The sequence below is a fragment of the Rhipicephalus microplus genome, chromosome 1 (assembly GCF_043290135.1).
Source record: "Rhipicephalus microplus isolate Deutch F79 chromosome 1, USDA_Rmic, whole genome shotgun sequence".
In the NCBI taxonomy this organism is placed as follows: domain Eukaryota; kingdom Metazoa; phylum Arthropoda; class Arachnida; order Ixodida; family Ixodidae; genus Rhipicephalus; species Rhipicephalus microplus.
In genome coordinates, this window is record NC_134700.1 from 5,248,054 (window position 1) to 5,266,728 (window position 18,675).

Sequence of the window (18,675 nt, forward strand, 5' to 3'; positions counted from 1 at the left end):
TTGCACACACATTGTAAGACACTCTATATGAGGCGTGATACAGGTCAAGTCGTCGATAACGTCATGAATGAGGGTATCTTTAACATACATACTGATCCACCACCCCGATTCGAAGAACGAACATAACTCGCGAACTGTGGTGGGCTATCTTTCGGAGTCGGCCAAGATTCCGTAAAACACAAAACATGAAATTTACTCTCAAAATGATTGAGGAACAGGCTGATGTCATCCGTTTTGTTTCTAACGCTGCGAGCATTTAGATGAAATGCAGCAAACTGTTCAGACAACACTTTGAAGATGCACAAGAGATTATCTTGGTCATAATATTGACAATCTGAAACATTGGCCATCCTGGGGTAATTAAAAACAGCCCAAGTACTCGAAGTTCATTCACTAATGCATCTTATCTATATCTTCCCGACAACAGATTCCAAGTCTCTCCGTTGTCTCCGATTTTCGCGCGAAGATTTTCCCTCCTTGCGTCCAGACGAATCGCCAACCAACTTCCCGTTTCTTTGCCAATGCAGCACCAAGCAACTGTTTACCCTGACGGGTTAAGTTTTAATTTACAAAGATTGGTGCTGAGCTCTTGAGACCAATTTCTCTAGCCGAGGGCCTCACTTTTCTAGCTTTCATGAGAACGGCATTCCGCTTCAAAACGTACAAAACGTACAACAATGCTCTTAGTTCCTTCCTTTGTGAAGATCACCCGGTGGATGTTCGGTTTATATGTGCAGGGTCAAGAAGCCAGGTGACATGCGCAGGAGTAGTATGCCTTGCTTCCACCACCAACAGCTGATGTGGCCGGCAACCGACGGATGCGATCCTTTTTCCGCTTCTAAGGGCAGTTTCGCTGTGCACACTTCAAACAGGCTGCATGGAAAAATATACAGTATCAAGTGATGTGAAGTCGATGCGCACTGCCGCCAAACTGAAGATCACCCGGTGGATGTTCGGTTTATATGTGCAGGGTCAAGAAGCCACGTGACATGTGCAGGAGTAGTATGGCTTGCTTCCACCACTAACAGCTGATGTGGCCGGCAACCGACGGATCCGATCCTTTTTTCGCTTCTAAGGGCAGTTTCGCTGTGCACACTTCAAACAGGCTGCATGAAAAAATATACAGTATCAAGCAATGTGAAGTCGATGCGCACTGCCGCCAAAACTGCCGCACTGCCGTCGTTGAATTGGAGTGTGCTCCCACACTACAATTCAACGACTCGTTGGGGTTCTGTGTTTTCTCATAGAGACATTTAGCAAGTAATTCTGGATAAGTTAGTTTCGAACAATTTCGCTTAATAGTCTCAATAACAGATGCTGGAAGGTGTTTTTTTATGAATGACTGGTTCACCATTCAACTGGGCTTTGTTGAATTTACAGCAAGCTGCGGCATTTTTCAAGCAAAGGCCGCGAGATTGATTGGTATATGAAAATATCAGGACCGGATAGCTTTTTTTCATGTTCGCCAAGCTGGCTATATTTTTTTTTATTGGGCAAACAATAATAGTTTTGGTGCTTACAAATGATGCCACTAGTAATATGTTTCCGGCCAGATAGGGATTTCCTGGCAGAAAGCTTAATGCCTCTGCTTTCTTTCGTTTTCGTAATTCTGAGCCCATTTTCTTCTGAATGTGTTCAATGCACACCAGCTTGCAAACTGTAGCCTCTCCGTATGGCTATGAGCATGAACTGCAGAGAATTCCTTGCTACGTAAAAATGGGGGCACGGCAGGCCAACAGACAAGTTTTGAAAATGTCATGGATAACTTTTCCCATGTTCGCCAAGCTGGCTCTATTTCTTTTATTGGGCAAACAATAATAGTTTTGGTGCTTACCAATAATGTCACACTATGTTCCCGGCCAGATATGGGTTTCCTGGCAGAAAGCTTAATGTCTCTGCTTTCTTTCGTTTTCGTGATTCTGGGCCCCTTTTCTTCTGAATGTGCTCAATGCACGCCAGCTTGCAAACTGTAACCTCTTCATATGGCTATGAGCATGAACCGCAGAGAATTCCTTGCTACGTAAAAATGGGGGCACGTTGAGAGAAATGTTGAGAGAAAGGAAAACACTGAGACACAAAAACAAGTTATTCGAATTCAGAAATGGCCGTATATTTCAAATTATGCAAAAAAATGGCTTTTTTTTTTCAAAATTTTTGCTTACCCTATTTCAGGGACCCTGAAACGGTTTTTTGAAGTTTTGTGAGCGTTCAGGCTAGAGCATTATGAAAGCGCTACGAATTTGGTGACACCCTGCATACCAAGGTCGCCATGGACCATTACAGCATACCCTCCTTCTCCTCAAATTATCAGACAGGCTAGCGATCGCAGAGCTCTCATGAGCGCACTCAATGATTTGATCTTCGCCCAGTCTAGACCTCCAAGATCGCACGCCAACAAGTTGCGAGCACTCTAGGAGGCCATCACACAGTGACTCCAGCAGCACGCATGCTGTCTGGCAACAGCAAGAAAGATTGCGGAGTGGTTGATATCTGCTCGGACAGGTGCCGCCACCCTACCAGCCGATCTTACTTTTGCGCATTCTACAGTCAATCAGATCAGCAGCCTCGGTGACGTCGCTTTACCAGAGCATGTCATTCTGTAAATGGGCAGTTGAAAGCGCGTTTAGTTGAGTCGCAGCGATCCGGAGCTTTAAAGCATTGTAATAAATTACACAGCTTATGCAGAGAGCTCAAACCGGCCTCTGAATGACTATTAGGACATGGTCTACCTGCCCGATGTGTTTGTCCAAATCGTCAAAACCATTTCAGGGTCCTTTTAATAACTAGCAAAAAATGACCTAATTATAATTACATTTTACTTATGCGGTCAAATCTGATAACTAGTTGAAGTACATTGAAGTTCACTTCATTTTTGAAGACAGGAAGGAGAAATATACAAACACACTTAATTTCATTGCAATATTTCCATTTCAAGACTAGTGTCTCCGCTTAGGTGCCATATGCTGAAGTTGATTTATGTAGCAGTGTCCATCCTAGCGAGCAAAAGCTCAACATATCAGCTTACCACTTGTGGTGTAGCTAATAGCCATGTTGCTGTTAATATAATTATGCAACTGTGCGACATCTGCACATATCCTTAGCGTCATTTAATAATGCTTTACTCAATAAAAAGCATTACAACACAGTCATCTTCGCTCTGCATAACACTAATTCTCAAGGCATGTGGGATCCGCCGAATATTTTCCGTGTTGTTTTTTTTGCAGGGTGGGTTTCATGAACCCATCCTTGAAGAAACAGCAAAGCGGTTGCCACAGCAAAATATACACTCAAAGAGTAATACACAACAGAGAAATAGAAAGCACAGCCACTTAGAGCACACAACTGAGTTGAACACGCCTTTTTTCTTTAATAAACCCAGTGGATAGTTTGCACTCGTTTTTTTTTTTCATCGGACTGTATACTACGTGAAATTTGGTGTGATTTGACGATTGTAATACCATGGAACAGTTCAAGTGATGTGAGCAACCTCCGCCCAAAAAGGTGCAGTACACTTGAAGTTGCCTCACCTCAGAGAGGGGAATCTGTTGGACCAGCTGTGGTGCCTGCTGGTACAGGGTGGGCGCTGGGCTACCATATGGGTGTGCACCTGCCGCCGCCATGTACTGCACAATGAACACAACACTTTGAATGAAGCTTAAAACAACTAATCATATACTCAGTCCACTGCCGCCAGGTCTGGTTAATAGATTTTCGATAGCTTTACAAATAAAGATTGGCGAGGGTTTTGTAGATTTGTATTTCAAGCACATTTCCAAATGCTAAACTAAAGCACAGACACAACGTAACACAATGAACAAGACAGGCATCATTGACCACATTAAATGTGCTGAAAAAACATTTTTCCCACTGTTGAATAATTCAGTTGAAAGGTTGGCACTCGTCTAGCTCATTGTTCACAAGTGTTGTGGATCGGGCGAGTTGGTAATCCATTAACTTAGCTTGTATTAGTGTGGCACATACAAAAAGGAAAAAGGGAAAGATGACATAGACGTCTAGAAAGGTGGCGCTAAACTTCCAACTGTTTATTTCATGCCCTTCACATCCATCTTATACATGCGTAAAGACACAACTCATATTGCACATAATGTCATCCCAGGAAACATCATTTCTTTACCCGTCAGTGCAATTGATGGCGAGCTCATACACAAGTTTACCATATTTGCTACAGCTTCGGCTTCTTTAATTTCAGGTGTCAGCTGATTCCAAGACCGGCCGATAACGATGCAGCTGTACAGATCAGGGGAGCACCCACAACCCTTCAACAGCAGGCTTCCTAGCAGCACATTGCAAAGGTTGTGGGTTTTCATGTTGCGAGCGTATTGTGCTGCAGTGAGTGATGCTACTGAGGTCTTCTGATTTGGAGCAGAGATATTTTCATCCTGGAACACTTTGCAGTGGCAAAAGTTTCTATCTTGGAACACATTGGAGAAGCCAATTTTTCATTTCTAAGCACTTTGGAGCTGTGAAATTTTCTAAATTGCAGCACTTTGGAGCAGCAAATTTTTCCATTTTAGAGCAATCTGAAGCAGCTAACTTCACATCCTGGAGGAGAAGCAAGTTGCATTTACATTCAAGGGCATGAATAATTATTTGGGGGCTCTTGTCTTCTGTGAAAAGCAAGAAATATTTCCATTCATTTCAAATCTCATGAAGCCAGTCATCTTAGGAGCACTCTCTATTTTAGCTGATGATGCAAAAATAATCTCATCATTACATTGGCTATTCTGAAAAAAAAAAAACTTGTTCAGTATTTATTTTTTTAGCAATTACACAGAATACTGGTTGAATAAAATTGTACTTCATGAAACAACATTCTATACACCTATATGGTTATCAGTGTATACGGTAGACAAATGCTGTGGCACACAACACAACACACACACCACAGTCGCAACTGCATTTCACTTAGGATCCAAGGATATAGAAAGGTTCTTTTTCTTTATAACCGATTATACTGCTGGGCTTAACATGACGTCATTTAGCTGATCTCATAAAGCCAACCTTCCCAAGCCCTCACCTCTCTGTACTGAAACTACAAGATTTAACAAACCTCATTTTCCTTCTGCGGCAATGTTTTATGCGGCAATGTATTAAGACGGTAAGTTGGGCCAGTCGGTTAGGATCCATCGTGAACTTACTTACAGCACAACACCAGAAAAAATACAGGACAGGGAAGGAGCAAAAGAGAAAGAAAAGACGGCGCTGACTCACAACTGTTGTTTTTCGGAGAAAAAAAACGTGGTGAAAAGTATATATAGGGTACTGGCAGCCTACATCACAACATGCGCAGAATACGAGGTGCACTGAGGTAGCGTTGTCACACTCAAGGTAATAAACAAGATTGGCCTAAATATCTCAATTTTTTTTCATGCAGTGTGACGGATGGTTGACTAACGCACTTGCTACCCCTAATCTTTATATGATATGCCTCAGCGATTTCTCTTGTTAGCTGGTTAGGATGCTTGAAGATGATGGTGGTACACTAAAAAATGGTACGACAACCGCATGACGAAACGATGTGTGAATGTTCGTTTAAGGGAGCATGAGTTATCTCTTCAAGGGATCGCACGACTTCATCTGCCAGAACATTGCAGGTCATGCGGTCAAGCGCCTCCACCAATTGTCACGTTACAACGTAACTGTAACCTGTAGATAATGGCCACAAGAACGTCAAACTGATTCGAACAACGGCAATACGACTTTATCGTTTTTCTCTGCACGCGCATCTTCATCCTCTTCTGAACATCGGCACATACAAGCCTGCCAGCATCTATGGAAATAATACTTTCAGAACTTGTACTAGTGGCAATATATACTTTTCACCACGTTTTTTTTTTTTTTCAATAAACAACAGTTGTGAGTCAGCGCCGTCTTTTCTTTCTCTTTTTATGTGGCAAAGGCATTTTGTCTATACGCCGAAATCCCCCAGAAGTGTTCTTTTTTAAAAAGCAGTGCTTAAAGAAAAAAGAATCTCACAAGGTACCTTATGCATATGCCTAAAATGACTAGCAGGTGAGAGCCATTTTGTTTTAAAATAGAAATTACAAGGACACTCTCGGCCGGTCTTTGCCATTATTGGGGGTGTAGGTGGATTAAAAAAATTTCGGGGGGGTGGGGGGTGAGTGAACTTTGATCTGAAGTGGGGACGGGGGCATGCAAAAGTAATATTGTGCTGCAAATATGCCATGACAAAAAAAAAATATTTTGTGGGGAAGCTCCCCACCTGGCTATGCCACTCGCCGTCCCCGTTATGTTTTGTGTAATATCCCAATCGATGTACTAAAACAGTCAAATGTAAAAAGAGGTACAAATATCCTAAGAACCCATGGTTATCTGAGCAACTGCTAAAAAGTATGCGTAAAAAAGATAACCTGTACAGAAATGTAAAAAAACAACCATTTAACACTGCTCTAGCTTCACGCTATAAAAAATACTCGAATGTTCTTTCGTGTCTCCTGAAAAATGCCAAGAAGAAATATTATGATGACCCAATATCTAGTGAAAAAAAAAACAACTCTAAAAGACAATGGCAATTCTTAAACGATTTTCTAAATCGATCAATACATAGTTCACCTTTGCAGAAAGTCATATATAAAGGCGTTACACATGATAACCCTGCAAGTGTTGCTCATGCTTTTAGTAATTATTTTTTCGAAATTTTTAGTCAAGAACATAGCAGTTCTTGCTGTAATCTACAACGTTCTAATCATTCTTTTTTTCTTTTCCCCGTGGGCCCTGATGATGTTTTTACAGCAATCAAAAGTCTCAAAGAAACCGGCCCTGGTATAGATAAAATCTCAGCACGACACTTAAAACTTGCAGTTGACATTATTTCTGAACCACTTTCTATAATTATAAACCTTGCGTTCAAGAATGGCAGTTTCCCTGCTTCTCTAAAAATAGCTAAACTGCTTCTGATCTTTAAAAAGGGTGACAAGCAATCTATTTCTAACTATCGCCCCATCTGTATTCTTTCTTCTCTAAGCAAAGTCATCGAAAAACTGCTAATAACTCGGCTAAACAAGTACCTTAATAAATTTAATATACTGAAGCCCTGTCAATTTGGCTTTCGCGCTGGAAGTTCTACTAACCTTGCTATTCTTTCCCTATCAGACTTCATCAAACACTCCATAGACGCAGGATTTGTAGTAGGGTCAGTTTTCTTAGACTTCACAAAGGCATTCAATACCATTAATCATCTCATTTTACCCAAGAAACTCGAATCCTACGGTACTACAGGTCCATCCCTCAAATTTTTAAATAGTTACCTCCATAACAAAAAGCATACTGTTTACATATCGGGCTCATTTTCTTCTACTAAAACAATAAATCAAGGGGTTCCTCAAGGATCATTACTGGGTCCGTTGCTTTTTTACTTTACATTAATGACCTTCCCGACATTATACACATGGCTCACTGCGTTTTATATGCTGATGATACTACCATTTCCATTGCTGATAGATGTACTGACGTCACTAATAAATTAAATGCTGTACTTTGTAACATGTCAAAATGGTGCCAGAAAAATTCCTTAACTATTAATCCAAATAAATCTAAGTTTATGGTTTTTAGATCAGCTCAACGCAAGTTAACTTCCTCACCACAGCTCACGGTTGACTCTCATTTCATTAATATCAGCGACAGTGTATCTTTTCTTAGCATTCACCTCGACGCTAACCTTAACTTCGCTCTCCATATTGCTCACATTAGAAAAACGGCAGCATTCGCGCATTGCTCAAAGCTCGCTCATATTTTTCTCATAAAGCACTCCTTTCACTTTACTTCACATGCATTCTCATATCACTTAAGGCATCGCATCATGGGGGAATACTTACCAGTGTCATCTTTCATGCGTACAACATCTACAAAATCGAGCTATTCGCGCTATTTTCAACTGTTCTCGCGACAGTAGCGCCGCTCCTCTTCTTCAATGCAATAAAATCTTAACTGTTAGCTGTCTACTCAGGTTTAATCTAATTATGTTTCTGCATAAACAAATAATAAATCAACTTTCTGCTAATTTCATTGATCCTAAGATGTTAGTTAATATTAACACAACCAGGTTTGCGGCCAATAACAACTTTTTACTTCCTAAGGTTCGTACTAACTACGGTAAATCATCTTCTCTCTTCTGTGCCATCACCATATGGAATAACTTGCCCACTTCGCTAAAATGCAAGGTTTCTTTATTTTCCTTTAAAAACTCATTAAAAGAGTATCTGTTAAATAGTTGATCTATCTTCTTTGTGCTGTTTTATGCTGTATTATTTGTTTTTTGGTTCCATGCCTTTTTGTTTTCATTCTGCTTTATATATTTTTGTTTCTACGATTCTAACAGCTGCTTGTACTTTTATTATTTGTAATGATCACAGAGGGTCCCGTTGCAGTCTTGTACTTTGGGATTCCCGTCTGTATATTTTACTCCCTGTATCATCCTTTTATGACATGATAATAAACTGATTGATTGATTGATAACATCTCTCCGTGCATCGTGTGCATCCCAAGCTGGCAAAAGTGCATAGCAGGGGTGACAAACATAGCTAAACCAGGCATTAAAAAGTCACAGTTTCGTTGCAAGGGCGAAGCAATGAATGCGATAGCAACAACCTGGAATGTAACGCTGAGAACGGCAAGAAGATCGAACTGTGCAGCGTGCTGCCCATGCACAAATGATGCACAAAAACAACATACACAGGATGAGAATGAATTAACGTTTACTGCTTGACACTTATTGCACTGTTTAAACAAAAATGACATACGAAATGTAACTACGGGTACAGATGAGTGCAAATGAACATGTGTTTCAGTTGTTATACTTTGCTGTGTATGAAAAGCACATTCTTTTCGCAAGCAGGGCCTGTGCAGCCAGACCCCTTTCATTAGCGGGGCAAAGTACGTGCGAGAGATAGGCACGCACCGGCGCATCGTGACGAGTTGGGCGCAGGGCAGCTTTTTTTCTTTCTTGAGTTTTCATATATATAGATACCTATAAATATACAGTGAATGACAGTGGTAGCAGGGACAGCAAAAAAAAAAACAGCTGAGACTGTCCATATAATTGCTATCGCAATAAAAGAGCCGACCTACCTCCTTTGCATGAAGTGCAGATGCGATAGCATCACCCCGTGTGCCAGGCCTGCCATCAATTGTTACTAAATCAGAGAGGAACGCACCATGCATCTTATAAAAGCAGGAAGCAACTAAGAACGCAAGGGGGGAGGGAGAGTGTTGCGATTAACTTAAGGTGCGATCACTGGCACTCGTGCTAATTTGGCAGGCACTAAAGACGTCTGTTATACTTTTCTATCTTGTACTCTTAACGCGAACATACTGTTCGTATAGCATTCATTGCTAAGAGCCTAAGTGACACTAACAAATTGTATCTTTTGGACACGACATCGCATAACTCGGATGAACGCTGGCTAAAAAGAAAATGATCACTCCAAATGCTGAAGCGGTTTTTGCACTGCCAGTTATCTAAATGCAAAGAAGAGGTTTTATAGTAGCACAGAAAGTTTACGGGCATGCCTCATTAAGCCTCTAGGTAGACCGCTCGTGAATGCGCCCTTCAAGCGACGCAGCTTTCTTCCCCCTTTAAAAAAAACGAAGCAATGAATGTGATAACGTTATGTTTAATTTTTTTAACGGTCGCCTATTGACCTTGGAAAGTGAGAGGCAGATGTTTAACAAGGCGCAGTTGCTTCACCGTGGGCCTGTAAACTCCAGAGCTGCCAGGGATATTAAAACTGAATTCCGGCTGCTCCGACCAGGAAGCATGCTTTCAATATTGGGATGACATAAAAAAAGAAAGCATTCAAACATTTTAAATACCGACTCTAGCAATCTCGAGTTTGAAATGGCAGGGCGTTCTAAGAGCTTTTACCGTAACAGCGATTACAAACGCAGATGTGCTGGTGGAAGGAATTACGAAATTGAACGCCTGAATGAAGTTCCATGAATAAAGTATATTAAGAAAACTTTTAACTAGTTTCCACCATGCACATGTTCTTTATGAACGCAAAGTATGGCAAATTAGACTGCGCTATCAAGAAATGCACTGATGGCTCACCGCCACAGTTTCACGCACTGATTGGGCTATTATCTCTTCCAGAAGTTCCGTGCAGCACTGTGGAAGCTACAGGCCTTCTCAACCAATCGCCTTCTCAACCAATCAGAAGAGCAAGCACATCCAAGTGTATTCTTCCGCGCCTTGTCGTCTGCTAGCGGCGAGCGCTGCACGAAAGCGGCAAGAGCGTCTCAGCACACCGTGCAACTGCGCAGTGATACGAGCTGTAATTGTGAAAGTGGTTAAATATTCTCCTAAGCACCGTAAAAGCGCGTGTCTTCGAGATACTTTCACGTAGACATTTGAGGAATAGGGTTCAGTGGCTCATGTTTCGGTGGAAAGCGCCGCACTAGCCAATTGAATATAAAAGCACCACGCTTCATCGAATTTCGTATACACATGCCTGTGGTATGCAAAGTGCCGCTCGCGTTCAATACGAAATGATGGCTATATTCCCAGTGCTTTACTTGTCTCTCTCTGCGCGGCCTAACAGTAAGCAAGCCGTACTTGTGCACACATCGCGCCCTAATACACAGCGGATTTCTCACTAGGCGTACAGAATTCACTTCGAGGAACTCAAGCTGACTGAACGATTGTGCGCCAGCCGCGATCTCCTGCCCGTGAAGATATCACCGATCGGCTCATCGCCTGCGAACTTTTGGTGCCGTGAGTCGACTCGATGGACTGTGCCTCGTAGCCCTCGCCGATCGGCGTGTCGTCCGTCATCTCCGGTGCTGAGTAGCTTTCGCCAGATCGGCGCACCTAGTCTTCAATTTCGTCTGACTGTTTCCATCTTTTCTAGCTCTTCTCTACTTTACGGGTTCTCTTCTTACTATCATCCTCTATTTTCTTTCTATCTCTCTCACTCCCCTTCTCCCACCCCATCCCTCTGCCAACCCGTCGAGGTGCGCTCATAAAGAGAAACAGTTACGGGTTGGCACTTTTTCTTCATTTCCTTTTGATAACCACTTAGAGAGAGGAGTGCGAAGTCGCGCAGTCTAATGCTGCATTGTAAGCAGACCTCATGTGTTTGCTACGCTATGAATAACGAACGCGTAGCGTGTGAGGTGCGGCTACCTGTAACGTTAACACGAGGAGCGGTGCATTTGCGATTGTGATTAATCCCGTGTAATCAGGCTGGACGGCTATACAATGAAAGTGACCTGTTCGATACGCTTACCGTATTTACTCGCATAATCCTCGCACCTTTTTTGATGGAAAACGGATGCAAAGTTGGGGGTGTGAAAATTACGCGGGTAAAATTTTCCACGAAAACTTACACAGCTAACAAGAAAACGAAGTGGCCGCAAATCGGTATTCTCACACCAGCAACTAACAGCAAGCTTTGAGAAGTACTAATTAAAATTTACCAAAACAATAAAAGCAGAGGGCAAAATTTAGAAGGCAAGATTTATTTCAGACACAAAATTTGCAATCAAATAGTGGGGAATTATAATACCATACGCAAATCTTGTGGGCGTTGCGGGCGTAGCGGTAGCGTTCGTTGCTCAACAAGAGCCCTCAAAAGATAAGTCTAGGATGTCAGTATTGGGCTGATGGCTATTTAAAAGAATCATCCACAGTTTCCTTCTGAAGAAGTCAAGTTTACCATCAATCCCAGTCTTAAGCACACGGCAGGCCCAACGCGTCTTGGTGGCTTTCAGCTGCCGTCACCAGTAGCGAACACAAAACTCGTCGACTTCGAAGGGCCTACTGGGGGCCCTGTTGCCGTTGTTTAGTGCATGATCAATCACTTTCAACTTGAAAGCAGCCGTGTAGCTTCAGTATCGCCCCATAACGTCACAAGATTACCGACACAACATACAAAACACGTCGCAATGCGCACTTGCCGCTTTGGCTTGGCTTGACTTGGATTGAATTTCTGTGCAATAATAGTACACTTGATGCTCAAGAGATGACACCAGGTGGCTTGCACAATCATCATCAATGGCTGGAACGAGCAGACGACATTATTACGGGCATTTTCGGGGGTGCGATAATTACTTGAGGAAAAAAAAAAGTCATATTTTTGTTACGCGAGTAAATACGCGAGTAAATATCTCACGAGGATTACGCGAGTAAATACGGTAGTTAGGACTGCACTTGTCACTTAAAGTACTTGTTTGAAAATGATGTTCTGAGTGTTAAGATATACGCGTAAAGAGTGTACTGTGATACCAAATAGCGCAGATACATGTGATGCAACGAGATAGCTGGCTTCATTTATATATTATGAGCAGTCACTTGCATGTGGGCAGTGCCATAAAGCTTCAGTGGCAAGGTTTGGTAGAAATGTGGTCGTTAAATAAGGTTTGCGAGTTGCTCTGCACGACCTGTAGGACATAAGTATTTTTAATGCAGCAATTCTTCAAGGAAATGATGTCCATCTGCCGCCTTAGGCCCACATTTTCACCCATGGTGGACTGCTTGCGACCCCAGTACTACAAAAGCTTCTCGGGTAAGCGGCGCGAGTCCACTTTAATAGGAACTTTAGTTCTTGAAATCGGACGAGTTGTTTCTTGCCTGTATACAGACAGCATGACTGAGACGAAGACAGCAGACATAGCAAATAAGCCCCAGTTGACAACTGTTATTTATAACTACAATAAACACATCACACAATGCATCACATAATATAAAAGCTCATTTAAAAATGACATTTTTTGTATTAAGGCTAATTTGCCACCTCTCACAACAATTGGTAATTTTCGTTACAGTGCTATTGAGTGAAACATAGTCTTCACTGTTGTGCATTTCTTGATATATTATAGAATCGTCTGCAAAGAGTTTAACTTTACGATCAATGCGCGTTATGTAATTTACGAAAATGTACGAAACAGCGGGGCCCATTACTGAGCCCTGTGGGATGTCTAAAGTCACCAGCACAGGAGAAGATGAGATGTTTTTGATAATGACAAATTGGGATCGATGAAATAAAAAGCTCTGTATTTATGAAGTGATGAGACCATCAGCAATCACAGCAGTAATTTTGGTAATTAGTTTGGTATGACACACACAGTCAAATGCTTTACTGAATTTTAATAGAAGTGCGTCTGTTTGATTATGGTCGTTAATACTGAATGCGAGATGATGAACCACCTCTGTAAGCTAAGTGACTGTCGATAAGCTTTTTGTAAACTATGTGGAACATCAACTAGAATGTTTTCTTTGAAATATGTGGTTAAGTTCTTGAGTACAATGTGCTCCAAAGTTTTACATGATGTGCTGGTAAGGAAAATTGGTCGGTGGTTGGATGGTACATTAGTGTCTTCTGACTTATGGATCAGTACAATTTTTGCGATCTTCCAATATGCAGGTAAGTCGGACGTCGAAGGTGGCTTATTTTCTTCAAATCACTTTCTGCGAGTCAAAAATGACTTGCAGAAAATAACTCGCTTCCGACGTCAGCCCTACCTGCAGATTGCAAAATCACAAAATTGTACCGATCCATAATTAATTGTAAGTTTACTGTGAAGTCACTCATGCCCTACTTCTTCATAAAAGAATCACAAGTAAGATAAAGTATGTGTGCGATTTGGGACTTGTTGTATTGACTGTGAGCCAACGAAAATTGTACTTTTTGCATTGCTTCCATGCTTCATTGCTTCACATGTTACATTCTGTAACATGTGAAGTAACTGAATTATTCACGTCTCAGTGTTTCTTCGTTCACGGCAACTTTTCGAGTGAACATGCACAAAGAAGTAGTGTTCACATATGTGGACAATGTGCCTGAATGGGCTACATCACTCGGCAGTAAAACAAGAATGTTCTTTCATTAACAAAATATAAACTTGTCAACAATCAAGCATTCAGAGCTGGGTTTGATTCCCAGAACACTGACCGTCAGACAAAGCACAATTCAAGGTTTACTAATTGCATGTGAGCCATTTGCTGTACATCCCTAGTGTGAAACGTCATAAAAAAATAGGACAAAGTAGAACACAGATGCAGCTCGAACTAACAAGTAAGTCTTCATTATCCTTCGATCTTGATGAACCCAATGTTTAATTCTGTGAATCTTGACCCCCCCCCTCCCAATATCGCTTGATTTTTTTTTTTTTTTTTGATGTTTCTCTTCTACTCGCTCTTCTCTTACACAGATGTATTTTAGTGAAGCTGTGTTACTCATGTACTGATCTCGTGCTTTCTTTGTTTTGATGTTTCTCTTCTACTCGCTCTCCTCTTACACAGATGTATTCAAGTGAAGCTGTGTCACTCATGTACTGATCTTGTGTTTGTGCCCCTCCCGCTTGGGCCTTTTTGGCCTGCAGTATTCCACAAATAAATAAATAAATAAATAAATAAAATAATTATCGCTTAACCAGCAATAAACAGGAAAAAAAAAACATGCAACATCACTGAAATGCCACTGCTTATTTAAACTGTGCCAGTGCTACGCCTGTGTGTCGCACATTATTCTCCCACTTTTGCTCGCTGTTTCACACTCAAGATTCACTCATACCCTGTGGTAGTGGCACTGCGCACAGTTCTACTTAGTTGTGGTGAAGTGTGCAGAGCAGACATCAGGCGGTGTATCAATGTACGCTTCAAGAAATGCCACACTTCATTAAAGGCTCCCCACCCCCCTCATTTACTTAGCCACTGTCACACCTGTGCTTGCATACATGCAGTTTTAAAGACGATAGTCTTTCTTGGGGACCTTCGACACAAAAATTTTGGTCTGCCTGTCTGTACATTTGTCTGTTTGTCAACTTTTAACGGCACCGGGTACTTGAAACGGCTAACTCCATCCGCAGCGCCCACCAATGTTGCTCAAGATTTAGCGCTCATAGTTGTGCAATTGTCAATTAAAGAGCAATGATTGCGCATGTCTGGGGCACCATAACAAGACTTATATAATCTGCATGTGCGTCTTTTACTAGAAAAGGCATATATAAGTAATTTTAAGGAATATAGCGCTCATCACGCTGCGCGGACCATACAACGAAAAGGCGAATGTTTCCAACGCGTTGCTAAGACGAGACAAGGGTGGCACCTACTTGTCGTCTTGCGTTCTACACCTTATCACCTCTGAGAAGGGCGTGCACACCCATCTTAGAGCCACGCGCTTCGTTTTTCAAGAAAGCTGCCAGATTGTGCTCATGTCTCACGTGTGACGTGACTTGATGTGCTCGTTCGCCTCTGCTGCACGCTTGAGGCACTATAATGCAGCGTCTCCAAAATACCATTCACCGATTTTCTAGCGCAGAACATCAATTAACGTTTTGTTCACTCTCTCCACACACAAGACTATCGTCTTTTGACGAAATTTGCAGATAAACATGCAGATACGGGGCCAATTTTTTCAATGGTACCACTGTTTTGATACACAGAGGGCACGGGATGCTTTATTGCATCCCGTGCTCTCTGTGAGGCTTCTTTATACATCACATGTAAGCTGAGGTTTCTTTATACATCACATGTAAAGCTTAACAAAAGCACATTCTGTCCTTTAATATAATGAGATGTTGTCGGAAGACTGAATGCACATATTTCGGGCCCCCCAAGTGTACCCGTACTTACATGTTTGCACCTTCGGGCTTTTTGTTTATTTTGTGCCGACATTGTAAAATAATTAGTTCAGTTATTCTTCCAGCTCAGAAAAACATGAGTACTCAACTAAACATTACTCCAGTCACATCATCTGCATCATCTATAAAGTTTTCATCTTTAAAAGTCCTTATTAAACATGAAAGAAAATGAGCCCTTAAATTCACAATTCTTTCCTCATTCATAGTGAGGGTTTCATACTGGAAGACTTGGTGCCGTCAGGTAGTATGCAAGGGATAATCGGTCAGCTGCGACCTTGTAATAGGATCACGTGCTGCTGACACCAAACAGACAGAAAAAAGTGTTCCCCACCCGTCCTTATGGCAACAGGCGGCCCTGACCAATGCTCCCACATTTAATGCACATACTATATACCCCCTAAAGAAGTGCACGGGGGATGACCCCCACCGTAGCTTAGTGGCATAGCATCGAATGCATTATTCGAAAATCGCAGGTTCGGTCCCTGCCGGTGGCAAGTTATCTTTTTGTCCACTGTTTTTTCCTCACATTTAACATTGCAATTACTTTTATTCACATCCCCTATGCCTTCCTTGGCATCATTGCTTAATAGTGCTCATTAATATTGCCACCTGATATGCTTGGGTGAGATCCAGGTGTGGAAGAAGACAAAGACGATCTGTCTGAGCTGCTGCTTGGCTAGTCGACTCAACGAACCCAATAAACCAAGTTTGTCTTAAGAAACGTGACAAGACTGGTGGAGGTGCTGGGTATCGATCGCAGTAGGTGCTGGGTATCGATCCCAGGCAGAACTGATAAAGTTTGTTCAAACTATAAGTACGGAGGGTATAGGTATCTCATTCCATTGCTGCTGATGCTGGTCACGCTGTCGTACGCTTGCCGCCATACCCACTGTGAGCTCAACCCGATTGAGCTCGTGTGGAGTGATCTTAAAGGTTATGTTGCAAAAGCCAATACACTCTTCAAGATGAAAGGCCTCGAGGCTCTTGCTTGGAAAGGCATAGAGCAAGTCACTGCACAGAAATGGAAATATCACATGAGCCACGTAATAGAAGTGGAGGATGACATGATGAAGATTGATTGAAGCTGTGATGAAACCGTCCTCGTTGCCACAGTGAGTAATAATGAGGCGACCTCCCTTACCATTGGGGTTTGGCGGGCCTGTCGTCAGGTTGCCTTTCTTGGCATGTTCAGCGGACTTAATGGTCTCACTGACCAACCCATGGCTCACAGTGTGCCCTGCGTTCACCCGAGTTTCATCACTGTAGAAGTGTAAAAGATAGATTGCCCTGGCGTCAAACTTCCTTAATTTGGTGCAAGTACTTGCGTCGCCACTGGATGATGTGAGTGGCCTCGATCAGGAGCAAAATAGGGTAACGCTTCTGTGGCCAACTGCGGGCGCAGGTTAGCCAGATGAGGACAGAGGACTTTCGAGGACGAGAGACTTTTATATACACGAAGACGGACAAGGGAATACACACAACGTAAACTGACAAATATATACACGCGTTCACGGTCCTACGCGGAAGGGAGTTAATGTTCTTGTTCGTCCACTCACGTTCTACTCTTGGGGCGTGAACGTTGCGCTTGACCTTGAGCTCTCTGGTAGTCAGGAGGCGGTGTGCCTTGTGCTTGCGGAGCTCATACCGCGGCAGGGCCCGGCCTAGAAGATAACCGCCAGGGGCGTCCCAGTACGGTGGGCAACGCCTGGGCTTGCCTGTACACCACCAAGAACAGCGTACCGCCGACTGCCGCGAACAGACCAGGGACAGCGTCTCGCTCCGAGACCAGAAAGGCAGCTGGCCGTGACGAACATTGCTTCAGACCAACGCGGGGGTGAGGTGGGGCGATGCCCAGTCCAGGACGCACCCGAGGACTTCAACACTGAGACGAGGCCCGGACACGGAGAGTCAGAACGAGCAGCCGGGGCGTGGCCCGAACTTGTCCTTGCGCTCTGCTCTCTGGGGTTAGCCGAGCTGTCCCCGTGGCTCGGGAGCTTTTCACGAGGTACGCGCACGAGCACGCGCATAGGCGAGCTCATAGTTTCCCCGCTATCACCATCATGATGATTCCCGTGCACCCTGAAATACTAAATCGGCCCCGCACACCGATTTTCTATGTCAAAGCATTACGCACACTGCCCAGGGCAGCGTTTCTTTACCACAGCTTCTTAAACCAGAAGCCTACTTTGAGCAGCATCCTGTGAATAGTTGTCCCAGAAACGGACGGCCGTGAGTCATCTTGTTTGAAGTATGAGGCGAGCTTGCGCACCGTCGGAATTTCCCGCCATTTATATAAACCGTGCATGACTCTGCGCAACACACCAAGGTCGAACTCGTCCAGCAGCTGTTCTCGATCGCGGCCCCTGCCATAGCTAGACAGGGTCTTGGGTGAAAGTACTTTGCCGTGCTCCGCTACTCACTTCTACAATGCACGCTCGCTGATGTTGGCGCATGCAGCCGTTCTCTTAATGAGAGAGCTCATGCCTGTATTTCTGCCGCCCTCTTTATGCAGTGTTCCGAACAAATTTGGAGCCATCTGCTTCGCTCCCTCATCGTAAAAGCTGATCCGGGAACGATATTTCAGAGGTGAACCAGGCGCCGCCATTTTGACAGGAGTGACCAAATCTGCCATTGCGGCCTAATCACAACCCAAGACTGTGTCCTCCGCGGCGCTGTGAACACTCGAGCTGTGCGGACTACTTACTCATAAAAGTTTAGACCGGGTTGTACCATTCCTTCGCACTTCATAAGTAAAAACAGAACACATACGAGCCACAACAGCATTACTTCTTTCGTCATTTGCATGTTATAACAACGTACAAGCGAGAACTCTTTCTTCAGTATCATGGAGCCACAAAAATTGATTTATACAGAAAATGCAATAAAATCGTCATACAAATCGCAACTACAACACACAGAGAAGCTTTCAAGTAAAAATCCTCCGACGAGACCACTTGCAAAAGTCATGAGGACAAACAACGGGCTACGTATATGGGGCACTACATCTCGCTTCGCAACAATCTGCGCTCGAGGGTCGTGTAGCCTTGGCTCTGC

At 43.1% G+C, this 18,675-nt stretch overlaps 1 protein-coding gene and 1 long non-coding RNA gene across 4 annotated transcripts in view; one reads left to right on the top strand and one right to left on the bottom strand.

The window, feature by feature from the left end:
• LOC142778146 (uncharacterized) overlaps positions 1-10,262 on the top strand; it is a 39,406-nt gene extending 29,144 nt beyond the window's left edge. The window contains exons 2-3 of the long non-coding RNA XR_012888410.1: positions 4,211-4,313; positions 10,133-10,262. This is a non-coding gene — a long non-coding RNA (uncharacterized LOC142778146). The remainder of the gene's footprint in view (positions 1-4,210; positions 4,314-10,132) is intronic.
• The window catches only part of LOC119178215 (RNA-binding motif, single-stranded-interacting protein 1), a 300,933-nt gene that overhangs the window by 20,556 nt on the left and 261,702 nt on the right, over positions 1-18,675 (bottom strand). For all 3 annotated transcript variants that reach the window (XM_037429409.2, XM_037429408.2, XM_037429407.2), the window contains exon 9: positions 3,528-3,623. In XM_037429409.2, the coding sequence (XP_037285306.1) occupies positions 3,528-3,623 (96 nt within the window). The remainder of the gene's footprint in view (positions 1-3,527; positions 3,624-18,675) is intronic.